This window comes from Artemia sp. Qi Xiang Cuo, chromosome 12 (genome assembly GCF_049724085.1).
Source record: "Artemia sp. Qi Xiang Cuo chromosome 12, ASM4972408v1, whole genome shotgun sequence".
NCBI classification, from domain to species: Eukaryota; Metazoa; Arthropoda; class Branchiopoda; order Anostraca; family Artemiidae; genus Artemia; species Artemia sp. Qi Xiang Cuo.
This window is the reverse complement of record NC_142805.1, coordinates 42,898,754-42,926,267: the sequence shown is the minus strand read 5'-3', so window position 1 is coordinate 42,926,267 and position 27,514 is coordinate 42,898,754. Positions and strand designations below refer to the sequence as shown.

At 34.2% G+C, this 27,514-nt stretch overlaps 1 protein-coding gene across 4 annotated transcripts in view; it reads left to right on the top strand.

Moving 5' to 3' along the window:
- The first annotated feature begins 14,448 nt into the window (after nt 1-14,448).
- Nucleotides 14,449-27,514, top strand: part of LOC148946144 (G patch domain-containing protein 11) — a 29,027-nt gene continuing 15,961 nt past the window's right edge. Inside the window, exons 1-2 of one of the 4 annotated variants that reach the window (XR_016142574.1) lie at nt 14,449-14,487; nt 23,659-26,418. Coding sequence is in view for 1 of the 4 variants with exons in the window: in XM_089098170.1 (XP_088954296.1) it covers nt 15,583-15,629; nt 23,659-24,535 (924 nt within the window). In the remaining 3 variants the exon portion in view is untranslated. Of the gene's footprint in view, nt 14,574-15,485; nt 15,630-23,658; nt 26,479-27,514 lie in introns of those variants that run through there. The other 3 variants (XR_016142573.1, XR_016142571.1, XM_089098170.1) reach the window with 3 other exon arrangements.

The following is a 27,514-nucleotide window of genomic DNA, read 5'->3' as shown; positions in this document are numbered from 1 at the left end:
ATATTTTATTTTGGATGTTCAACTGCTACTACGTTATAAATCTGTGTTCCTTGTGCACTCTTGATTTGAATTTACTTTTGATGTGTTTCATTGCGTGTAAATTTTAATTGCAGCTTTGTTCAACTTTAAATGTAATGGTGTCTTACAAAGAGTATTGGTTAAATCGCTCACTCTAAGCAGAGCCGTTCCTAGGGTTAGGGGTGCTCGGGGAAAAATTAATTACAGTGCCCCATCCTGGCTCAAATATAAGCAAAAAAAAACGAATCAAAGTGGACAGTCCCCCAGCCCCCTCCCCAGCTGTGGCGTCTAGGGTACCTAACACGTTGCCCCCCCCCCCAGGAACGGATTTGACGCTAGGAACTGTTTTGTTGTTTGTCTTCGTTTTCTTTTTTTAAATTTCTTTTAGTTACTTATTGTTATGTTATATGCTGCCTTTAAATGTTTGATTATGTAAGCTGTTTAATTAATATTTTGGTTTGTTGTTCTTCCTCTCTGAGGGCTCAGAGAGAAAATGGCCTACAGTAATGCCCTACCATTGGATTTTGGATGCGATACATATATTTCCTTTACCAGTAAAAATTGCTGTCAAGAGGTCACATTACATTGAACGGAAGTCCAAAGTAGACTGAAAATAGTAATAGACTAGAATGATGTTGTTTTGTTTGTTTTGTTTAGTATTTCAGAATCTACTATGATGAAATTATAGCGTACTGCCATTAAACGATATTTCTATTCTGTTAACTGGATTAGAGATTTGAAAAATGGACGCTGTCTTCCTGTTTGGAAGGATGATGTCTTCGTATGAGAAATCTAAACAATGTTTATATGTGAAAGTCTCTTATTATAATGAGCCAAATTACAAATTACCTTCGAACGACAAGATTATCCCGTGATTTAAAAGTAAAAAGATAAAACCTCAACTTATATGCTGCTTGAATATGAAAATTTCAATGGGAGATACGAAAGATTTTTCTTCTAAAACTGGATAGAGATCCTCAGCATTTGTAATTTGGCTCGTAACACCGCTAAAGATTTTCTTTCTACAGTTAAGATATCTTATGTGCTAAGAAGCATATTTAGATTTAAATTTTAACCCGATCTTGAAAGTCGTGTTGTCGGCGTGCATTTTAGAAGTGCTTGTCACAAGAAAAAATCCAGTGACGTATATATGGTTTCAAACCAGTTAAGAATGCCGTCTATCTAAAAAGATTTGCTTGGAGTACAAAGTGTATTTTATAATGTAACGTCTTACGTTTGCTATGTGCTGTGTTTTTTCGCTGTGTTTACCCAAGTTTTTGGTCAATTTATATGAACTACCTCAATGCAGATACTTCCTAATGTCTACCGTTCGAACCTTTAAGGTTTGTACTTGTTGCAGTAACTATTGTATTGATGCATATATATATATATATATATATATATATATATATATATATATATATATATATATATATATATATATATATATATATATATATATATATATATATATATATATATATATATATATATATATATAAAACTAGAAGTAGAAGAGTCTTTAAGGCATGAATAAAGTATCACCCTCGTTTGTTTTCTTAATTATTATTTTTGTTTGTTTTTTGTCGAATGAAACAAGTAGGAATTCAAGTCTTTGCTACTGCAAATAGTAGTTAGATTATGAATGTGTGCAGTATACGGTTTGCGTGCACATCCGTGTAATTGGGGGGGGGGGGGGGTTGAGTACCAATATCCATTTTATTTATGGTGTTGTAATATTAAATCTTTCTTTGGAAATATTTTTCATGTTTAAATTTTGTTTTAGCAATTTACTCTAAATTTTTCTCGAGAATAGATTAAAAGCATGAGGGGACAACCATACCATAGTTGGGAGTCCCTTTCTTATTGCTTCCGAGGAGCTTCTTTTTTTCATAGCATTTCGCTCTCAGTTAGTCAGTTCAGAGGTTTTAGTCGAATTTATAGATATCTATGCCACTCTGTTTGTTTTGAGTTAAAATTTATTTTTTATTAATTTACCACAGTTATGCTACTTATGTATTCCCCCTCCCTACACTGCCAGTTTTGGATATACCTATGAGTTTTGTGAATCTTTATCATTTTCATCGAAGTGATGATAAGACTAAACCTTAAGATTGGTGTCCCTGTGGGATTTTAACCATAATAATCAAATAAAATAATGCCATGGAGAACTTTAATTGCTTTTAAATATTGATTGTCATGATGCTTTATGGGTATTCCATTTTAACTTTTGAGCCGATCTGCCCGCTAAAAATTGTACTAAAATGTAAATAACTAATTCATGAGTTGAACATTGAATAAGTATTTCGATCCAATTTTGAAAAATTTATTATGCACCTAAATTGTTATTTTGGATAAGAGAATAGATCAAAAACCATGAAATAGCTGTTCAAAAACTATTCTGTAGTTGAGGGTATAATTGTTGATAAAGTAGACGTCAGTTTGCAATTGGAACTAGTTAAATTTGGGGCTCAGGAAAATATGTCACGCAAAAGGCAGTATAGAAACGGGAATAAATGTGCTACTGAACAAAGAAAATCTTCTTACAGAATTTTAACATCCTCAAGTTACATATTAAAACGCTAGCTTAATGCTTTGTATTTCTTTTCAGTTGATATCTGTTTAGACTGCTCACATGTTTGCTAAACTTCAGAATAAAATTTCATTTTGATTATAAGTACATATGCACATTTGTAGCAAAAAATTTATAAATCATTTTAAATATCTTTTATAATCACTAGTACAAGTCCTTCTAATGGTAAAAGTTGTGGGAAAAGAAATCTGAACTCCAAGTAAGAAGCACTTGAACTGAGCGATCCACTCAACCCGTTATCTCACTCATAGCACAATGAGTGGTTTTTAAAGGCATTTGCCCTGTCCACGTAGATTACGTTTTACTTGTTAATAATTTTCACCCTTCTGACCTAGTATCGAGTAGTTTTTTAAGTGTTTTAGGCATTTGTATCTTTTTTTATGAGGAACAAATGGTGATAAAGGTTGGAAAACCAAATGCAATCTAAAAAGCATATTTACTTCATTCTTATTAGTCATTATTAAAATTGTTAAATAACTCTACTTCTGTTTGGAATCGTATTTAAAAGATTATTTCCAAGGGATTTAAATTGGCAGAAAGTGTTTGGATTAGTGCTAGAAGAAATTACTGAAGTTATTTCCAAAATAAAGGACAAGAAAATGTTAATTTTAACTTTTGGAAAAGACCTCCCGCTTTGTTGTTATTTTTATCAGTATCAATAGTTGTGGCGTTATTTAGACTCCAAGAGTCGAGCATTGAGATTGTTTTTACTGCATTGTCGAAAACACGCGTTGCCCTAAATTAGAGGTGTTCCTTATGTAATGTAAAATCAAACTTCAAAAAGTATTTTATTTCTATTCGTTGTTTTTTCTTCTTTTTTTCTCGAGGATGTAAAACTATACGGGTATATGTCGGGTGTTCCCCATCCTCTATTTTAGTTGTGTATTTGGAATGATCGATGCTCGTTCGAGATTCAATGTTGTTATTTATACTTTTCTGTCAATCCAATGTTCGCTTGGTGTTATTTTTCTTCTCTCTTTTTTTGTCAAGATTCTAGGTATTTTCTAGTATCTTAAAAGGCTATATTTGTACATTCTGTAAAAAAAGATATGTTTGGATAATATAGGTAATAGTGGTAAAAATCTGCACAGGTCAGAATCAAAAGTTACGTGTCCTATTCAATTGGTCTTAAGAAATCGTTTTTAAACAGTTCTGTTTCTTATGAACCTATACATTGTCAAGAAACGAAAAGACAGGATTTTCAACCATGGAAGCCAAAAGGGCTGATAGCCCAGATCTTCCTATTAAACGCTTTTCAGGGAGCACAGAAAATACTTAGACGAATTCCGCTAGAATTCTTAGTAGTTTGATATTAATATGATCACTGTGATTTAGCTAGTACCAATTTGAGCCAATCCGAAAATTCTAAGGAAAATCTGATTGGCTCAAATCAGCGCTAGTTAAATCTCGGTATCAATAAAATCTCTTTGTGAATGGGCCTTAAGCTATTTTATTTCGAAATCTAGTAAGCGCCTAGACTTTTTTTTGATAATTCGTTTGTTAAATCCTATTTTGCCAAAGTAAACGGTGCATGAAGCAGGGGCGAAGGTATGGGCTGTTAATGCAACTGTTAATAACTTCGAATTTAAAGAAATAATTTTATATATTTAACTACTTAAATCTGATTTATGTAATGGGATGAGAGTTATGATGAAAGATATAATTGTGATATTTGTTTGTTGTTTCTTATATTCGAAAATGACAGGCGCTTTCAGCTTTTCAAATAGAACAGCCAAGACTTATTACATGTTTTTTTTTTTTATTTTCCACTGCTAAGATGAGTTTCTTGCTAAGATATTGTGTGCAATTGCGATTGATTTAAGCTGGTTGCTGAGCCTGTTGATAGTCACAAAAGAACATATTCAAGTTTAGCGTATAGAGCGAACATCAGAATTCCATGGCGGAATTAACAAAAGTTCTTATGATTCACCCAGATTCTAAAACCTGCATGTTTTCGTGTCATCACTCACATTTGATATAATTGGACACTTTTCATTTTCGGAATTTTTGTAGCCTATGTCCATTCTCATTGGTTCTAAAATAATTCAGCATTTGTTCTCACATTCTTGCCTTGAATAATTTAGCCGCAAAATTGATGAAACTAAAGTGAGAAAGACATATTTACTTTCCAGCCTACACCTCGGCCCTCGGGAGCTGCATTTGGCACATACAACCTTCATTTTAATTTTTTGTAATATCTAGTAGTTGTAATTTCGTCCGTTTTTTTTACTGTTCTCTCATCGGTTGTGGCAATAGCATCCAATCAAATTTTTGTAGTTACAGATACTCCATGTTGCTTTTTGCAATGTATTTTGAAGAATATTTAGGGTCTAGCAATCCAATGTCTCAGTTTGTAACGAAAAATATTGCATTTTCATCTGTGTGAACAAAGGCTTAGTTTATTCTGGTTTATTAGTTTCTTACCTATTTGACTTACGTATAGTGTCATTTACATTTATAGGCGCGTGACTTATAATATGTTAACACGCCTAGCAAGTGTATAAGCTTATTCTAGAGTGGCTTGGCTAGTGGCGATGAGATTACCTAAAGCCTGAATTATTTCGTCTGTTTGGATAAATTCGCTCCATGTTGAAGAATTACCAGTTAGCTGGATCCGTGTAATCAGAGTATTAAAAAATAATTCTGGCTTTAGCTGTCTTGTGTCAGGATTGACATTCCTAAAACGGTTGAATATAGTCTAAATGGCTAAAAATAGTATAATTTTAGGTTTAGCGCAATTTGTAATTATTAAAACATCCGACAAGGTTTTATTATTGGCCATTATAGTTTTTATGAATGGATTTTGACGATTAGAAGGCTTTTGGCCTTTGGAGAAAAAAAAGAGTAGGATTGTCTTTCTTTTTTTTTAATCAAGTTTCTTCATGGACTTGAAGAATTTTCGCAAAGCAGATTTAATTCTTCATAACATCTTTTCTTCGTCAGCTCTGGTCATCCAGGATTTTTTTATGGAGGGGGGGGGTACAAAGGATATTTTTCGAGGGGTTTACAAAAGAAAACTTTAAAAAAGAACAAAGATTTTGTTGCGTTTTTATGAATTGGACAGACAATTCGAGGGGGGGGGGTCAAACCCCCTACCCCCTGGATACGGCCTTGGCTCTGGTGCAAGTTTGAGAACTAGTGTCTTGTTTTTAATGAAATTAACTTTTTAGGCTCGGATACTTTTATTTTTATCTGCCATCTTTTGTCTAAAAAGTTCTTGTTTTTTTTTAACTGAATATAAAATTTATTCATTGGTTTTTAATTGGGTAACTGTTTTTATTTGATTCTTCTATGCTATGAGCTTAAGACTATTATGTTCGTTTTATTGTATTCATGATTTTTGTTATTGTAACAAAATTTAGGATAGCTTAAACTGTATGACTACCTCGTCTTGCATATATCTTTTTCAAGTCAATGTTATCTTCATTTGTGTTGAAAATAAAAAAAAAAGGTTAAGGAATTGTTTTTAGTTGTTTTAGCTGTAAACGACGATTTGTCCTGCGTAGAAACACTACTGCTTTCATGCTTCTTTTTTATGATCAGCAGTCTGCAGCTTAATAGTGGTAAGAGATACAAATTCATTTTTGCTGGGTATGGAAATCATGAAACAGCAGGAAAAGGCCAGTGGAAAATTGTAAAACTTTCCAGTACTTTTCCACAGAAAAAAAAATGATAAAAAATGTTTTTCTCCGTGTCTACATGCTGCCATTAACAAAACTATCCTAAAAAATAAAGTAAACTTTTTCAGAACAATTGTATGTCGTACTCCTGCGGAACACTGAATTACCTCTCTGAGAACCGAAGAACAAATTTCAGTCCCTCTTGTAGATTTCTCGGAAATAATTTAAAAAAAGTTAATCTCCAATACCACATTCCCATTTTTGGGTTATTTTCTGAAAATGTTAACATGATGCCTTTTTATATTTTAAATAAGTAATGCTATAAAAAGTACGCAAGATAACATAAACTTTCTTTTATACACAGTTGCTTCGTTCAATACGAAAATATTTCCAAAGTTGTCGGGGCCTATTAAGTTTTTTTGAAATTTCTTTTTGTCTAGATTAATCTAAAACAAAACTTTTTCCATGAAAGAAGCTTCTCAGATGAATATAAAGCACTGCATTAAACCAAACATAAGTAGACATAAAAGTTAAACAATTTTTCAAGCGATAAACTACCATAAATCGCCATGGGCGCCCATAAGCTGTATTTTAGGGGGGGGGGGCTTACCTGGTCTAATCGACGCTACCAATGCTGGATATCGGCGCATAAATCGAACGCCGTTGACGAGAGGCCCGGTCGACCGCCGTCGAAGTGTCTTAACGCCGGCCGAGGTGGCGGCGTTCTGCTACTTTGAATTAATTTGAGCCAAATCTTTATTGCGTCAACTGCAATGTTGGAGCTTTTCTCGTGTGGTTAAGTATTTTGATTTTTCCTGCTAAGAAATCAAGTGTATTTTTCAAATTGGACAAACAAGTGCGCATACAAATAGTTTGCAAGAATTCCTTATGCTTCCAGGGTGAGTTTTTACTCAGCACTAGTTCTTGTAGCATGTCCATTGAATAGACAATTGTCTTTCGTACAGACACCATATGAAATTCCTGGTAGGAACTTGAGATTTAAGGACTTCTGTATTTCAAGACACCTTAGTATAGTAAAGAATTAATATTTTTGAGTCCCTTTGAGCCATAGTTTATAAATACCGAGGTTTTGATTCCGTGATATAGGAGCGTTACTTGAAATGGTATCTTCTGAAAATTCTCAGGTTCTTAACTGTTGAATTCTGAATTTAACATCGAGGACAATTAATGAGTTTCCTTATTTGTCATAAAACCACTGGAGGTGTCTAATTACAGGACGGAACCTATTTTAGACATCGGCAGAAATGAATGGGCAGGAAAGTACAAATGCAGGTCTCCCTGATCACAATCTCAATATTTATTTCCATTATATCACCCGGAAAATTAATTTTTCTCTACTAAATCTGTCCAAATTTTCTTCATATGTATTTCATTAGTTGGAATGTTTTACCCATATACAATGGTAACTATTTTAAATGCACAGACAGTTAATAGTAGAGACCTAATTGTTATTGCAAATTTTTAGTTTCAGTGTGATATTGGGAAATAGGCTACTGCCCAATCTTGAACAAAGGATCTTAAAACTGAAGTATCTCAATTATGGACAGATTAAAATTCAATCACTGTCATATTTTGTGAAAAAGAGTAATCATATTTAAATAGGCTTGGCTATAAGATTGTAGTCGGCCAATCCCAACTATCTGCATCATCTCCAAGATTAAGAACCTGCTGTCCTTGTGTAAGGAAGATACATTTTAGTCAAACCATTTGTCCAAGATCACACACTGTCCAAGTACTGGTGGTTTTTACCCTAAATCCTCTTTTATGTAGTAGATATGATCTGGCTGTTCTAGCCACTTTTACACATTACCTCTACTACCACTCATAGTCGTCACACTGACCTCTGCAGTAGGTTTTACTTTCTTCCTAATGGCCCTCGTAGATGACTTTTACAAAGTTGCGGACTGCAACCTAAATCCGAACTAAGTTCGCATTCCTTTTCACCATCTTACTCAAGAGAGCTGTCATCAACAGTCACTGTCTGAACCTTTTCATGGTCACCCTCAGTGCTGTGCTTCTCACCAAATCTCTTCACAGCCTGCTTCTTTGTTTTTCTTGCTTTTGTTGCTTCAATTTTTTCTTTTCCATCTTTTCTTTGCCTCCCTTGTAGCAAAGGCAGCTTCAATCTTGGCCTTCAATGATGTATCAGTGAGCACTTTTGTTCTACCCTTCTTTCTTCCTTGAACCATTTTGTTTTCTTGGTGGTGCTGGGATGTGGTTGTACTAGTTCAGGTGTGACTATCCCATTTCACGGTGGCTGCAAAATCACAAGACTTATTGAAAGCATTGGGTGAGAGGATGGCAGTGCAGGTAGGGATGGGGCTGGAGTTAGAATCTCTGATGAGCTTTGCAATTTGCCATCAGCTTCATGGGTTAAAAAACATTGGTTGGTCAGTATTTAAGAGCACAGGTGTTTAATATCAAAACAATCTGGATTGAAAGAGTATATACCTTCCAAATCCCTTTTGGATGTTTGATGGTGTGAAAGCTAAGGGGAAAGACTTTCCTACTAGCCCAGCTGTGATGTAAATGGTGACAGTTCTTCTTGATGGTGACGGTTGCTCGATTAAAAAAAATACTACTAATTTTGATAATTAATTCTGTTAGGAATACATGGCTGTTAGATATTTCAGCCATTATGCAAAGGTTTTGAAATACCACAGCCATTTTGTTTCCACCAGATTCCTACTTCTCTTGATGAATAATAAAGAAGACCAGAGTCCAGCCAGCAATTCGCGAAGTTTCTAACTTGTGAATAGGCCCAAATCTGATGTACATTAAAGCTGGGATTTGAGAAAGACTGATCAAAACAGAAATGTTTGCGGTCAACAATGATCGCGCCAGCGGCGCGCTGCTGCTGCTATTTTTCGCCCCTGCTACCGCCAATCTTCTCTTATCGGCACGGCGCTGGGATCTAGTTGTATAATAGAAATCTCAAAACAAAAATATAGAGCAGTGTCATTCAGCCGGGGGGGGGGTCCCCTTCCCCCTTCCTTATGGGTGCCAATGTAAATCACTATCAATAAATAAATGAAACCTAGAACGAACGGAAATTACAATAAATAACTACGTCAAACTCAAAACGAGCATAAACTACTGCAAAGAGAAGTAAGGCTATCCTCTCCCCTGGCTCTTTTAAAGACCATAACATAGTTTGCTGTTGACTGAAAGCAATCTATATTTCCAGCTATGTGTTTTTATTTCTCACAACATCAAAAAAGAAAAAAAAATTTCACTATCATAATCGAGATTATTGAAAAGAACAAATGAGTGGATTTACAGTTAAATATACACACTGAAATTCATTCCTGAAAGTCTTAATAATTTGGATTGGATAAAGCTATAAAAGAGAAAACGTTTAAAGTGTATTTTATTTTCAGTAAAGTGGATATTATGTTCTGGTCTTCAGAAGGTACAAAGGGCGCTAACGCTATTTTATTTTATGGTTGTTTCAGCTTGTTTCGAGTTGGACGTAGTTATTTATTGTAATTTCCATTTGTTTTGGGTTTCATTTAGTTATTTATAGTGATTTATTGTAGTTTCTCGACTGAAAAATTGTTTAATTTTATTCCTGCTCATATTTGGTTTAATGTAGGTCTTTACTTTTCTTAAAAAAACTAATTTTATGGAAAGTTTTTTTTCTAATTAATTTCTGTTTGGTTTAAATTGACATAGTATTTTTCATTTTTTAAGAAACGCTGTAAATCTTTTTGGTTTTCCTCTAAACCTAACCTGATTTTGGCTTACTATTTTATGTATTGGATAATTTTCAATAATGGATGTGCTATAATAACTTGGATTGATGAGACGGGAAATCTGTATAATTTTTTTGGGCTCTATAGGACTGACGGAATTCTATCCTCCATCATGTTCCAGCTTTGAATATAGAGAAGTATTAATCAACTACTCATCTCCACACGCCCTGAAAGTTTCAACTTAATGCTCTTAACCTTTCAAGATATTGCAGATACATCCTTTTGAGAAGCTTAGATGCACATAATGTATTTTGGTTTATTTCAACTTTCTGCTCAATAACCCCTAACAATTTTAACTTAATACCCTTAGCCGTTCCTGAGATATCGCAGATATGCCCTTTGGACAAAATTGGATGCACATGGTGTCTTTTGATTTATTTAAACATCCTCAAAAACATACCCTGAAGTTGCAAAGTAATACTCTTTATATTTTTTTTCTGGAAAATTGGACAGGCAGCCTTTTGATAATCTGGATACACATATTTCATTTTTATTTAATTCTACATACCCTCATACTTTCTTTTAAAGTTCAACGTAATTTCATTCCTTATATATTGCATCTGTGCTATTTTGACAAACTGAATGTACTTAGACTCTTTTGATTTAGCTCAATAGTAGCAGTACTAATAGAAGTAACCCTTAAAGTTCCAACTTAATGGCCTCAGCCATATTTCTGATACGTTCTTTTGAAATCCAGCATGCACGTTTTGCCTTTTGATTTATCTTTTTAGCAACATCAACTTTCCTTGAAAGTTTCTACTTTATGCTCTATTCCAGTCCTAGGATATCCCACCTATCCAGTTTTGGCAACCTGGATGAACTTAAACTATTTTGATTTAGTTCAATTGTAGCAGTAGAAGCAGTAGAAAAAGTATTAGTAATATTAGTACCCCTGAAAGTTTTAGCTTAATACCCTAAGGCATTGCTGGGATGTTGCTAATATATCCCTTTGATAACTCACATGTGCATAGCATGTTTTGATTTTTTCAACATTCCCAACATTTTTTTTTTACGCAGATGAAAACTTTTGCTCAGATAAACGATTCTGAGGTAAGAAGAGTAGATAGATATCTTCACAGTAGTTTATATCCCATTTCAGTGGTCTCTCACTCTCTCAGGATGGTGTACCTTTCCTGTTGCATTTTCAGGGGGTTACTCACCGCATGATGTACCTAGACGGCATTTTCTGGGGCTACCCACCGCATGGTGTACCATACTGTATTTCTGACCCCACTCTCAGGGGTTTACTCCATGTCTGGTATACTTAGATCGTGTTTTTAAGGGTGCTACATTGGATTTTCTTGTTTCTTTGGATTTAATCCAACCCTGATCTTGTAACCCCTGACTTTTCTTTCGAAGATAAGAATATCATTATCCATCAATTCTAAGAGTTCAATTCTATGTGTTATATTACCGCCATCTCGGCGATCGTCTAGTTTAAACACATGTGACCTAATGCTAAAATTTTCTTCACAATCTGAGGTCTGGTCTTTTGAACTCACAGGTGCTTCAAATGGCAGGATTTAAACTTAAGGGGTTTTTCCGCTGTCCAATTGTTAGCTAACAGAAATAGTTAGCTCACAATTTGCAGAAACAGGATATTGGGCATGCAATTCAAAGAAAAATTCTGACCAAGATAGTGCTGCTCTGAGTTTATCTCAGCTTGATAGTACCCAACTGACACCAAAGCTTTGAAATAAAAAAACATTTCAAAGTGTTCATATCTTATAAAAAATAAAATATAGCTATTAATCCCAGCAAGTGAAACAAAGGCACAAAGCATTTTATCAATAGGCACAGTACATTGAATTTTGGCAAAAATTAAAATACCAATGCTTAAGCTTTCCTAAAGTAACTGTTTAGTGCATTTACATAAATTATCCCATGTATACAGGAAGTGGATCAACCTAGTAAAAAATATAATTTGATTGCATAAGTGAAATTGTTAGATTTTTGATCATATCAAATTGCTATGACTATGTGGCAATTTTGTTGTTTTCCTATTTTATCCATGGAAGAACTAATTTTTGTTTCTTCAATGAGATTACCAGAAAAGATATTTCTAAGAAACTAAAAGGGGAAAGGAAGAAAAGTAAGAAATAGTAGCCGTCCTCGATTCGCTATCAGTATTGTAAGCATAAAAAGTGCCCATCCTGCTTATTTTTGAATATTTTGCATTAAATTCCCCAACAATTTCCTTCAACAAGTATTCGATTTGTTAGAAAAATCCTCTAACAATTTTAGGTAACAATTTTCAGTTGGGTGGCGGAAAAACAATTGTTTTGGAAAATGTTAGCTAACAGTTTTCTGTTGGATGGCGGAAAAAACCCTTTAAATTAAGCACGCCTTCTCTTATTTTTGAATAAATTTTCTACGGGGGTCGCAGGAATTTGGTAACAATTTTCAGTTGGGTGGCGGAAAAACAATTGTTGGGGAAAATGTTAGCTAACAGTTTTCTGTTGGATGGCGGAAAAACCCCTTTAAATTAAGCACGCCTTCTCTTATTTTTGAATAAATTTTCTACGGGGGTCGCAGGAATTAGCGGGGTTGAGGGTGGCTAGTGTTAAAAAAAAATCTTACTTCTTAAAAGCATATTTTAGGGATAGATTAAAGCGCTACGCGCGAAAAGTTACGTTTTTATGCCTTTGGATGCTACGAAATTTTTTAATTCCAAATTCCAGGAAAGCAATCCTGGATATGACAATAGAAACTGTGTTGTCAGGTGGTGTGTATTTGCGCCATTTTGGCGCTTTTTTGAGTTGATTGCGCATTGATTTTTTCAAATTGGTGCATTGCGCCGATTTCGCGCAAAGTGGGCGCATTTTGCCTTCACAATAACAATGATAAAAATCAAAATCTTGTGTTTACTGACAACTTCTACTGACAGATTCAGGAATTTGTCTATAAAGACAGATGGAATTTTCAGAGCCCCTTAGGGGTTCTCATATTGCATTCCAGGCTCCATGACGACCTAAATTTTAAATTATCAAAGTGTGCATTATCCTTAGCGTGAAAACCAGATATGGGAAATTGGTCAAATGTCGATAAAAATACAAAAAAGAGTTTGAAAATCTGACCATTGTTCGACATAGCTCAAGCAGCTCTTTCTGTCTTAAGCTTACCCATCAGCAACCCCTTTCTTCGAGAAAGTTCTGCAAGGAATTAGATCCTACACCCGCTATGCTGAATAGATTTACTGTTGACATGTATGATATTAAAAAAAACATCCAATGACAATGAAAATGAAGATGAAACTCTTGAGGAAATTTTGGGCGATATAGAAGAAGGGTTTGCTGCCTAAATTTGTTTAACTTTGAAAAAGATCTTGAATACTAGTCGAAGATAAATACAATATATGATTAAAAAACGTACAAAACTAATTCAAAGTCCATTAAAAGGAAAACAAATAAAATAACAATCGGAACTGTTGAAGGACCTTGCCAAGTACAATTTTGTCTCATATGTGTGTCTTTGGCTTCTGTTTCATGACAAAAATCTTAGAACATTGTCTTTGGTCTTCAATTTTATAGATAGCTGCATTAATAACATCCGGTCTTATTTTTTATCTTTGACTTGGTCGTTCTTGTAGTTCTAATTTATATTTTGAAAGCTACGAAACATTTTGTTCTCATAAACAAGTTTGAGAATGTACATCTTTTTGAAGCTTAGAATTGCAATGTCATACAACATTATATAAAGAAGTAAACTTTGAGGTCAGTTACCTAAATGACATTTTGGAGAGATGTGACTTACAAGGATCATGCTTATCTTTATTTCTACATTATAAAATCCTATATATTAGTTAACTTTGTCAAATGCGCTTTTAACTTCAACGTTTTTGTATAACTTATTTATATTGCAAGACCAGTATACTGAGTATAAATTTCTTTTTTTAGTTCTTTAATCACTATTTCTATTGTTGATAGGGAATAAATCAGCATACAAACCAGAAAGTAATGTAAAATACCCCCTTAGATATTGGCAAGTATTTTTTTTTTTAGATCTTCTGTAATTCCCGCCTTCATTTTATTCTCTGATATACAAGAGAACAGAGGAAAATATTTTTCTTTTCAAGCCAGAGACTGAGAACAGAAAATTTCGACCACCCAAAGTGCAAGTAATCAGACGAAAAATGCTTCACTGTTTTAGATTTCGGAATATGTCGCCGAAATCTGTCAATGAAGACTGACTCCTACCAATTTTTAGTTCTAGTATTCTGAAGAGCAAAATTCACACAATTTGCGCCTTTTCTCTGAATTTCTGTTTTTTTTTTCTTTCCACTCATCCCTGCAAGATCTAATTTTTAGATCTCAGGGTAATAAATTACCCTGAATTTCGAACTCCACCCAAAAAACATATAGCGATAATACGAAAATTCTCGCTTTCCTTGCTGGGCTATCTAATGTTAGGCAGCTGGCATCACTGACTTGAAAGAAGAATCAAATATATTGTCATTTGTCAGGGACTACTGGGAAAGAAAGTAAACAGATCTTTTAACTGTCTAACTCGGAATATTTGTTTACTGAAAATTCTTGATGTTTTTTTTCTATCTTGGAAAGTATGCAGGTAAATTTTTACCAAATCATATTATTGACTTACAAATAAAGTGAATAGGCTAGGCCTATACCACTTGATGCCTTTTTGGTAAAAATTTAGAATTGTGGTCCCTGATAAGGAGACATGTTAGGAAAACAATTCTTACTTTAAAATATGTATAATGATCCTAGTTAATATATTATTCAAGGGGAAAACCTTTATCATCAAGTCTTTCCTCTAAAAATCCTTCTTTTTCCAGCTTAGAAGAAAAAGTTTCCAAAAACCACCATGCTGAGATTCAATGCCTAAGTCTTTTGAAATTACCGCTATAAATTGCCGCTTTGAGCCACCAAATAAGTTGTTTTATAGATAGCAAGATAGTATTCATGCCAGTCTTTAGTGTTCATATTTTGATTTTTGCCACTGCTATTAATATTTTGTGGGTAAATTTCTACCAAATCATATTATTGAGTTAGGAATAAAGTGAATACACCATTCAATGCCTTTTTTTATGCTGATTACAAATATAATAATCATTTCTATCAGAAATGAATTTCATCCCCCCCCTATATATGCCAATTCAGGGTGTATATTTCTACATTCGGGGGGGTGGGGGTAAAGTTTAAACACCTCCCATTTACATCAGAAAAATTTGCCCCCCCCCTAATGTAGAAATATATACCCTGAATTGGCATATAGGCCTATTGGGGGGGGGGGGGCTGAAATTCATTTCCAATAGAAATGATTACTATATTCATAATCAGCATAAAAAAAGGCATCAAGTGGTATATTCACTTTATGCATAAGTCAATAATAAGATTTGGTAGAAATTTACCATTTTGTGTTTGTTCCACTGCTCATTAAAAAAAAGTATTAAAAAGACCGGCATGAACGCTATCTATAAAACAACTTATTTGGCAGCAATTTATAGTGGCAATTTCAAAAGACTTAAGCATTGAATCTGAGCTTGGTGGTTTTAGGAAACTTATTCTTTTAAGCTGGAAAAAGAAGGATTTTTAGAGGAAAGGCTTGATGATAAATGTCCTTGGATAATATGTTAAATAGGATCATTATACATATTTTAAAGTAAGAATTGTTTTCTTAACATGTCTCCTTATCAAGGGCCACAATTCTAAATTTTACCACCTTTCTTTTATGTTCTTTCCAAATATAATAATAATTTTTGTTGGAAATGAATTTTACCCCACCCTTATATATACCAATTCAGGGTATATATTTGCACAGTAGGGGGGTAGAGGTAAAGTTTCAACTTACCTCCCATTTATATCAGAAATAAAATATACACCCCCCCCCCTCATGTGCAAATATATACCCTGAATTGGTATATATAAGGGTGGGGGAACAATTCATTTCCGACAAAAATGATTATTATATTTGGAAAGAGCATAAAAAAAGGCATCAAGCAGTATATTTTTTTTATTTGTAAGTCAATAATATGATTTGGTAAAAATTTACCAGTATGCACTTCATGGTAGGGCTATGTGCTAGGAAAGAAATTAGGCTAAATAGAAAAAGGAAATATAGCCTAGCTTTTGACTTAGGCTAGATTATATGCCAAACTTTGATGATTTTATTTTCAAATTGGCATTATTTTGTATCATGAAACAACTGCAGATTGTGCAGTGATACTTCAATGCCCATTTCCCATAGACTAGTGACAATGAACCCAAAATATTTAGTAAATTTTTTGTTATTCATATTATTGACTTATCTTGATGCCTTTTTTTATGCTCTTTCCAAATATAATAATCACTTGTTGGAAATGAATTTTACCCCTCCCCTATATATACCAATTCAAGGGCTGGGCACACATAGCTGATTTTGGGAACTGATTTCCAAATCAGCACTGATTTTAAAAGAAATCAGCATTGATTTGAGCTTGAAAAATTTTCTAGTTTTCGGCGCCAATTTACAAAATCAGCGCCGATTTTCATCACGATCACACAAAAAATAGGGAGACAAATAAAAAGTAAGCCAGAGTTATCTGTGGTGAAATACCTCACTACTGATATGAGAACTAACCTGACATCAATCAAGCAATTATTAAGTAACTCACAAGTGACTATTTGTGTCCATGATTTTTTGTTTTGAAAATTTTGCACATTAAATTTTTCTTATGACTATTGTTTGTCTAATGATGCTGAAATTGGTTCCTGAAATCAGCTATGTGTGCCTAGCCCTTCAGGGTATATATTCACACAAATAAAAACAATAAAATGATGACAGAGCTGCTGGTATTCTCAAAAGCCTATTCCTTGCCCATTTCTGCCAAGAAAACTAAGGCCATAGTTTTTGACATGAAAAAGTCCCTTCAACCCCCAGTTTTTTGGCCAGATAGTAGGCAAATCATGTATGATATCTCACCAAAGCTTTTGGGAGTTATATTAGACCCTAACTTAACATGGAAAAATCAAATAGAATCAGTAAAAGAATCTTGTGTAAAGACTTTTGATCATTAAACAATTGGCAGGTTCAAAATGGGCCAGCTCTCCAATTGTGAGGCTGGACTTCCACATTGGTTTATATTTTCCAGGATAGAATACACTCTAGAAGTATTTGGGAGCTGCTGCAAGACAAGTCTGGCAAAGCTAGAAACTATTCAGAACATAGTAATAAAGTTGGCAATGAGTCTTCCAAATCAAGTTATAAACATAGAGTTCTTTCTGGAATGCCTACAATGCAAGACAGGAGAAATATTTTGATTGTTAAATATTTCACAAAGGACCAAGCAATTGGCTATAATCATCCAGTTTTTGAAATAACTTTTGCCTCTAGTCCTTTAGAAAAAGCAGATGCCCAAATTAGGTCTTGGATGGTCTTTAATGAGATAGTTTTGACATGGAAAGATGAGGTCATCTAATTTAACAATTTTCAAGAGCCCCCCAAATGGAATTTTGCACCAGTTGAAGCTTGCTTGGAGCTTATTGTAGGCAAAAAGTCAAGTTAGCTTCCTAGTCAAGTACAAACTATTTTCAAGCAAAAAATGACAACCGGCTTCAGGAATTTCTTACAAATATTTATAGATAGGTCATTGAAAGGAGGCGGGGCAGCAGCAGCTGTGGTGATTCCTGAATATTGCTTAAATATATCCACTAGGTTTCCAAATGACACATCCATACTTACGTTTGAGCTAAAGGCTATAACTGAAGCTCTAAATGCCATTAATAAAAAGCCTTCTGAATCTAAGAAGGTGATCTTGCTCTCAGACTCTAAGTCTGCCTTACAGCTCCTGAGCCAAGTCCATAGGTCAGTATCAGATACTGATATAGCAAGTCTCAGGAAATTAATATGGAGCATTCAAGAAAGAAATATCTAGCTTTATTTACATAATGTGCCAAGTCATCAACATATTAAACATAACAAAGGAACCAATTTAGTTGCAAATAAAACAACAGACATCCACATAGGCCCAATATTAAAATAAAAAAAAAAACTCTATATGCTGCAATTTGGAGAAGAATTCCCAAGAAGAATCTACCACAGCTAGTACTCATTCGTCCATCATGTGAAGAAAATGCCATATACTTCCAAATTCAAAGTGATACATTGGTCCTGAGGAAAGAAGAATGCAACAGGAAAAAAAGAGGGGACCCAAATAGTAGATTTTGTTCTTTAGTCTCTGAGACTTCACAACACCTCATCTTTAGCTGCAATGGTATTGCAAAGTGGGCAAATAAAAGAAGAAACATTTTTTTCAAGATTGAAAACAAAGCCTGACCCAAGTAAACTGTTTAACATCAAGCTGCCAGGAAATAAGGAAAGAATAATATTCTGGGAGATTATTTGTTTTCTAAAGTGGAATGACATAGTTTAGCATGGTTGACATAAACCTGAAACCTGCTTCAGTTTGGTTAAGTGGAAGTATAATTGGAGAGGTGAATATGAATATTTGAAAGAAATAAACCAGCAGAAATTTTTTTGTATGAAGCCAAAAGGAAACTGTCTTTCAACTCCAAGTGCTGTTTTTCTGAAGAAGAAGTATGAATGGGTATATGGAAAAGTGCTACAAAGTCTATATTTTCTTTTCAACTCCCCCATTCTGAATCAGCAATTTGCAGCTCCATAAAGTGTTAAATGATATCAAGTTACAGAAGGGAGAAAAGCTTCTGGGTTCTGTAGGTGCTGGCATTTGGCCAACTTTCAGCACTTGTATTTTCACAAAGATTGCTATGTTATAAATGTGTGGTAATGGGTTAAACTACATTAGATACTTTTACTAGCTAGAATAAAATGATTTTTGAAAATCTTTTGTGATCTTGGGTACTGGTTTTTGGCCAGCACTTGACACCTTTATTTTGCATAGAGTTTATGATACTCATTGTAAATTAAAGGTAAATTAAATTTGGTGCTTCCAGGTTTTAACCTAAAAATAAACAGAAGTCTGTATAAATTTCTTAATCCAAAAGCTAGCAGTATCCTTTCTTATTCATTGAATTCCAGGGTTGTTGGCTTACCAACAATCAAACAACATTATTTTTTAGAATGTTTGCAGGCTGGACAAAAGAGGGAAAATACACCAAACTTAACAAACAGTCTAAATGGATAGATAGAGAAAAATAAAGAACACACAAGACAAATGGAGAGGGAAATGCATGTTTTCTTATTATACCTAGGTAATGGGATAAAATATTACAAATAGACTGTACATGGCCCTTGAATGATAGTTTCATCATTCTAAACCTCCAGGTAGGCTATTAAGTAAAAGAAACATGCTTTAAAATTACATTGTATCAAAAATTCTTGAATTTAAGAAGAAAAAAAGCAGGAGAACAGGGAAAATGAAAAAATTGACATAACCTAATTAATCTTAAGCCTATTTTCCCTGAACCAAGAATGTAACCTATTAACATTATCTTCCATCAATGTCAGGAGTAATTCTTCTGTCCTTGCAGTGCTAATAGCTTCAGTGTCATCAGCAAATAATGACTCTGTTACATTCCAGCAACTTTTAGTCATATGACTATGAATACAATAACATTTGGGGATAGAATTCAGTATGCAGTTGAAGCAGTATGCCACTTTTATGCTTCTTAGGCAATGATCAAAAACTGCTTGCTAGGTTTTTCTTAAAGAAAGATCAGCAGGACAATATAAGTTCAATTACACATTGATGCTCATGATCTACATTGCCATTATGTTTCTTTGGTAATAGATTTGCAAACATTTTTGACAACTATCTTAGAAGATTGGCAATGTCAGATTCAACCTTTAGGTTGTGACAATGGTGATATGTCTACCAATTGTGATGTCAATGTGGATATAGATAATGTCTTGAACAATATGAAAAAAAAAGTTTTTCTATGTAAAGTAAAGCACAAATTTAAAAATTCAAAGAAGCAACAATTAGGTTATATAAAGTATAAAATGTGAAACGAATGGAAATAACTACAAGAAATGAAATACAGGCTAAAAAGTTGAATTAAACAATAAACCCATGCTAATTTTAATTACCACAGATATGGATGGCTTGACCACCAATCAAACCCCCCATAAACAGATCAGAGTATTATTTGCAGCTGGAAGTGGCGTAAAACTAAATATATGGCTTAAAGTTGAAAGTTGGGCTCAGCCAATTCTTTTGTCTATGTGTTTGACAGGAATGGATTTAAAGGATACAGTGACAAAATTTTGAAACAGTATGTTTAATAAAATAAAGCTAAATTGATTGTTACAAATAAAGCTAAATTAGGATAAAGGCACCAATGATTTGACAGTGCAATTTTGGAGCCACTGTCGAAATTTTCCTTCAAACAAGATAACTCTGCTTAGCTGTGACTTGGAATACCATCTCTTGAAGCCATCCTTATATTTTGACAATGCAAAACGTGGACACTATATCCAATACACCCAGATAAGAAAAGAATATTCAGTTCAATCAGTTTCCTGTTTTTGACACAAAATGAGCTCCTGACAGTTTTTTAGCTATGTAGCCTAATATTCAAACTGTCATTACTTGGTTATTTTTCTTTTTTTTTTGCAAAAAAAAAGTTAGGTTCAGCCAATTCTTTTTTTCTATCCATTTGACAGGAATGGATTTAAAAGATACAGTGACAAAATTTTGAAACAATATATTTGATAAAATAAAGCTAAATTGATTGTTACAAATAAAGCTAAATTAGGGTAAAGGCACCAATGATTAATTATTGCAAATTTGGAACCACTCTCGAAATTTTCCTTCAAAACAGGATTACTCTGCTTAGTTATGACCTGGAACATCATCTCTTGAAGCCGTCATTATATTTTGACAATGCAAAACATGGACACTATCCAATACACCCAGATAAGAAAAGAATATTCAATTCAATCAATTTTCTGTTTTTGATGCAAAATGAGCTCCTGACAATTTTTTAGCTATGTAATGTTCAAACTGACATTACTTGGTTTTTTTTTGCAAAAAAAAAATTTGGGTTCAGTCAATTCTTGTTTCTATGTATTTGACAGGAATGGATTTTAAAGATACTGACTGACTTACTTAGACTTAAGGCTCCTGTCAAAGGTTTGGCATAGAGAATGATGAGACTAGGCGCCTCCAGGTTGACCTATCGCTTGCCAGGCTTGCAGCTTCTTCCACCTAGTGGGTGGGTGTCCTCTGGGTAGCTTCCATCTGTGTAGGGTGGGGTCGAAGTCGAATGCGACCCGTGCTGGGACATAACGTGACATGCAAAGGAGGTGGCCATACCACCAAACAAGTATGGTGTGCTCCCTCTCCAACTCCCCAAAAGACAGTGTCATTTGTGCTCTGCTGAAAACTGAATAAATATGTTAAACGGAAAGCTTAGTTCAGCCACTTGACATTCTACATATTTAAAAGAAAGAAATTAAAAAAAAACAAAAAACAGAAGGAACTACTGATGAATAGGTATCACATATTAGACTGGTAAAACCAAATAGCAGCATATCAGATACCTTTAAGTACCTGGTGCTGTGAATATAGGAATGAAAAAAATGAAAAAATTCAAATGTTACAAATTTACTCATATCAGAGGCAACGCTGTAGTGTTGCCTATAGTAAAGGCCATACGGCTCCAATGTTTTATTATTATTTATTTTATTTTTTTTCCAGAGGCACTTCATATGGAAGGGGTTGTCATAGAAACTTCAGAGGGGGATCATTCGATTGGAAATCGAGAGTTCTAGTGCCCCTTTTAATAGTCGAAAATGATTGGAGGGCAACTAGCCCCCCCCCACGCCCATCATTCCTCCAAACACATCCAAAAAAAATTTTGAGATAGCCATTTTGTTCGGCGTAGTTGATTTCCTGACAAAAAATTTATTTTTGAGGAGGATACTCCCCCACAACCCACAGGGCAAGGGTTTAAAGATATGCCCTGAGTGCATATATGGTTTTTACAGAAGGCGTTGTCGTAAAAACTTCAAAACAGGCTCATTCGATTGGAAATTAAAGAGCTAGTGCCCTGTTTAATAATCGAAAGTGATTGGAGTGTAACTAGCCCCCCTCCCCCCCACGCCCATCAATTCCCCAAACACATCCAATCAAAATTTTCAGATAGCCATTTTGTTCAGCATAGTTGATTTCCGGATAGAAAATGTATTTTTGAGGAGGACACTGTCCCACAACCCTCAGGGCAAGGGTTTTAAGTTATACCCTGGGGGCATATAAGGTTTTTATAGAAGGCGTTGTCGTAGAAACTTCAAAAAAGGCTCATTTGATTGGAAATTCAAAAGGATACTGCCCTTTTTAATAGTCGAAAGTGATCGGAGGGCAACTAGCCCCCCCCACGCCAATTATTCCCCCAAACACATCCAATCAAAATTTTGAGATAAGTAATATCTCTTGAACGACTGAGGGGTATTGAGTTGAAACCTTTGGGGCTACTACTATTACTACTTCTGCTCTTATAATTTAAATAAATCAAAAGAGTGTAAGTGTATCCAGGTTGTCAAAGAGCATAGAAAGAATTTTTTGGGAGTGACATTAAGTTTAATTTTTCAGGTCAACCTGGGTGGTATAAAATTAAATTAAACATTACAATTTGAATCCAGATTTAAAATTGCGGAAAAAGTTTTTCCAGCATACAAATAGAAAGCCAAACTGTTGAAAAAACCAAAAAGATATAAAATATAACTTTTTTCCATGAAAAACATTTTGCCAATAAAAACGAACAGAAATTAAATTAAAAAACTTTCCACAAAACAAGTTTTTCAAAGAAAGGTAAAGAGCTTTGTTAAGCCAAAAATGAGTAGAAATAAATTTAAATAATCTTTTTTAAGAGTGAAACTACCACAAATCACCATCAATAAATAAATAGAACCCAAAACAAACAGAAATTACAATAAATAACCAAGTCAAACTCAAAACGAGCAAAAATTAACATGAGTAGAAGTGACAACCCCCCTGCCTTCTCAAGAACAGAACATAATTTGCACTTTACTGAAAACAAAGTACATTTTAAATATATTCACTTTTTTCTTTAATAAATAAAAATTATCAAAAATTTAAGGAATAAATATCAGTATATGTAGCCTATATTAAACTGACAAACCAAGGTCTTTTTTTTTTTTTTTTTTTTTTTTTTTTTTTTTTTTTTTTTTTTTTTTAGTAAAGTGCTAGTTTTTTCTGGTCTTGAGAAGGCAGGGGGATTGTCAGTCCTACTCAAGTTCATTTTTGCTCGTTTTGAGTTTGACTCGGTTATTTATTGTAATTTCTGTTCGTTGCGGGTTTCATTAATTTATTGATGGTGATTTGTGGTAGCTTTACGCTTGGAAGATTATTTGACTTTATTTCTGCCCATTTTTGGTTTAATGGAGATCTTCATTTTTCTTTGAAAAACTTTGTTTTGTGGAAAAAGTTTTTTTTTTAATTAATACTACAAAAAAGCTATTGAAAATAATTATTGAAAGTGATTCCGACTAATTAAGACCTTTTTTTTTATCATTTATGAGACATTTTCAGCTATGAGATTAAATGTTGATCAAATACTGTACAAATATTCCCATTTTCATGGCTTATCTAGAATTCAATCTATTTCTTTTGATTTTGTTGGTCAATGATAAGTAATTTTAACCAAAATGACCTGAATTTGATTTAACTGTTCTTTAAACTATTTGATCATTAAGTTTTGTTTTTATTCAGGATGCCTTCAGAAGAGGAATTGGATTACATGTCCGATGACCTGTTGAAACAATGTGAGGAGTCAAAGGCTTCACGACCGGGATTAATAACTGACCAGAGTAGACGAAGAAAAGTTGGTCTTGAAATAAAACACAAGGAAATGATTAAAAATCAAAGAGAGACATTCTCAAAGAAAGCAAAAATAGAGTTAGAAAGGGTTGCAAGGACAACAGCTCTTGAAACTGCTATTAGCTCTGAAAGCAAAGGGTTTGCTATGTTGCAGAAAATGGGGTATAAACCTGGAGCAGGACTTGGAAAACTGGGAGAAGGGAGGGTTGAACCTATTCCAATTGAAATAAAGGAAGGTCGAAGTGGGTTGGGAAGGGATGAAGTAGTTCGACGTGTCAAAGAGCAAAAGGAGGTCATGAAAAAGGCACGCTATCAGGTTAAAGCTGATACGCAAATAAGCATCGAAGAATTTAGAGCTCAGCAGCGTGAAAAAATGAATATTAAACTTGATGCAAGTGATTTAGCTAAGAGTCAGGCAGCATGTGAGAAACTAGATACAGAGCATGGTGTAACATATCCTGCAGAGAAATGGTTTTGGAGAAGCACTGCTTGTGCAAATATTGATGATGATTATAACGAAGATGAGCAGTTTTTGCCTCTTAGACAAAGAAAACGAAAGTTCTTGCAATCAGATGAAGAATTTGAGGAGGATGAGCTAGAATATATTGAAGAAATTCAAAAAGTAGAACTTTCCGTGTCGGAAAAACTTGAATTATTAAGGCAATATTTGAGACTTGTTTATTCTTATTGTGTTTGGTGTGGTGTTAAATATCAGGATCTAAATGAACTGCAAAGTTGTTGCCCAGGTAGCAAGCGAGAAGACCATTAAATGCACTCGTGAACAGTTTTTTTTTTTGTATTTATTTTTAAGACGTCTTTTAACATTTAAAAATTGTCCTAAAAGTTCGCTACTTTTCCTCCAATGTTTTAACGATCCAAGTTGATAGTGTTGTAAAGGGAACGTAGAAGCGGGTTAAATAACTGATTTTGCAAAAAAAAAAACATACCCTTGATTCAAGAAAATTAGGGTTAAAGATATCAACTTCATAGTCCAATATAGTCTTTTACATTTCATTGATATCTTTTAGAAGTCTATTGCTCATTAATAAACCGTGTTTAGTAAACTTGGTATAAACAATCTTAAGCATTTAAGGACGGATGGTTCTATCCAACACCATGCATATATTTTTTATTTCTCAACCTATCAACGTTACAGGGTGATCCATGGTACCCATGAAAAGCCAAAAAGCTTCTTATTAAACTGTATTTTTATCAGACACTTATTTGACATTTTAATATTGATTTTAAAGTCTCAAAGTTCATACTTTATTTTTTAAATCACCTATGTATGAGTAATGTTGGTGCAATCCTTAGTTACCACAAACATAAGAGATCTTTCTATCTCATTTCTATAGAAACACATTGTGAATAGTCTAAGAAGTCTCATGATGTGTTCTTTTTTCTCCAGCCCTGGTGCAATCGTCAGCTTTCTGTACTTTATTTAGTGAAGAATACAATACATTTTTGAGTAGAGTAGACTCATTCAATATACATGTGGAACTAGACAGAATTGATCAAGATTTAGAAATGGTATTTTTGGAACTTTTTCTTCTTTATGATTCTTAGCATTGAGAAAGCCCATTATACTAGTTAATGTTCAAGCAGGCCAGAACATTGTTGATTCTCAGGTTGCTTCAGTTCAAGTTTCCCTTGTCTTGTTGATTGACCTTTAGCAACCGACCCACAAAATAGACAAAACAAGAATTGCTTGAGCCTCTTGAGAACCGAAGATTATACTTTGTACCTACTATTAGACCTGAGTCCCAGAGCCACTACCCTAACATGCAAGTAAAGAAGATTCACTTCGGATAGTGTATCAATACCCACACCAGGATAAGACGTACAAAATGTGACAACTGGTTATTCTTTATTTCTCAAAGAAATTTCTGCATTGAATCACATAGTAAATACTTAAGCATTACTGCTGGATGGTTCCACGTGGCACCACAGTACTATTTCATTCGTAAATAAAAATGAATTGTTTTCTTTTTCTGTTTTATCTTATTCAAATCATAAAAAGTTTTCCCAAACAATTAATGAATTCTATCAACCCTATTTGATAATTCAGCCATGAACTGGTTAATAGGGTTTTATTGGAAAACATAAAGATAAAGTAAATGTAAGAGATGGAATGAAAGCTGCCACATACAATTTATTTGTCAAAATAGTGTTCATTTAAGCGTGGGTAATTGAATTCCCATAGTGATTAAAAAATATATAATGAAATAGCCAAAGAGCTGTCTTTGCCAGCTGTTTGTCTAGCTTCCCAGGCCTTTAGTACCCTCCCTCTAGTCAGTAGCATGGACTCTAGGTCCTCATATTCTTCGATTCTCTTCTTTTTTTCAGTGCTAATAGTCAAAATTTAAAGGAGGAGACTGACCTAAGGACAGGCCTGGAAAAAGTGAATGCCATGAGATAGTTTTTCTTGTTACTATGGACCACAGTTTATAGACAGTAAGCTTATCGCAGATAATTTCTGGTCTTCGGTCTCGGTGCGAACAAAAAGCTCCTCCCACTTGTTTCTGCCTTAGCGGATTAGTCTGTTATCGTCAATCACTGAAAAATGGTTACCAAGTGCATTATTCGTAATTGCGAAAGCAGAAACAAACTTGGTGAGCCAGCCAAGTGGTTTGCAAGTGTCCCATCTCACAGGTATGAATTAATTTATATACAAATTATGACTTAATCTATTATTTACGTGGACTCACCTGCTCGGCCTATGTAGTATTTTATAAAAAAGGGGGCGGGGGGGTTGATGAAATTTGTGAAAATAAGGAATTTTTTCTTCTTCTAATAACTGGTGGGGTAGGTGTGATGGTTTCAGGGGCGGATCCAGGATTTTGTTAGGGGGGGGGGCGCAAAATAGGTTGATGCGACAAACTTACGTTGGGAGCAAGTTTAATTTATGCAAACTTGTGTTAATTGGGTAAATGAAGCTACTTTAGACTGTTTTTCGAGGGTACGCCTTACTCCCCTCCGCGGGATCCAAACCTGGCGAGTTTACTTTTTTTTTTTCTCGTCGGGATGTTTATTTTCTCAGATTGTGCTTACTGTAATATTTGAAAAATCTAGTTAACTGTTTTGGCGGAGAGCCTAGATAAAACTAGTTTTGTTTTCAATCAATGTTTTCATATGAAATGGGCAGACCTTTCCTGCACTTTAAACAATAAACACCTCTGTTTGAAAATCTTTGCACTTTCTGAATTTAGATAGCGATAAGGGTTCCTGATTGAGAACAATTTTAGGACTTGAGTTCTAATTATTGGTTGTTGTGGTAATATTTGCCACAATAGCCCTATCCAAGAAAATACCAAACGTCTGTTAAGAATTGTTTTTCGTAAAATTCTTAGGGACTTTTCAGAAAATTGAAGGACATCACACATTTTAGTGGCAGATCCAAAATTTTACGGGGCTTTACGCTAGAAAAGCTATATATATATATATTTATATCGGCGCGTACAAACAACTCCTCTCATTTGATCTGCGATTAGCGGTCCAATTACCCTGGAACACGTATTTTGGCAGAAACTTTCTCAAAATGCCTTTGAAACCAACTTGAGACTTCGAAACCTATTTTTAATTCCTAAAAACATCTAATAATAACATTACACTACTAACTACCGATTTTCATGTATGTATTGGAATAAATTAATTTAAAATTAGTTTCTTCAAAATTAGTGTTCCAACGTTGAAGCCAAGTTTCGCGTCCAAGAGAAATCTGACTTGTCTACCCGCGAAAAGATCTGAT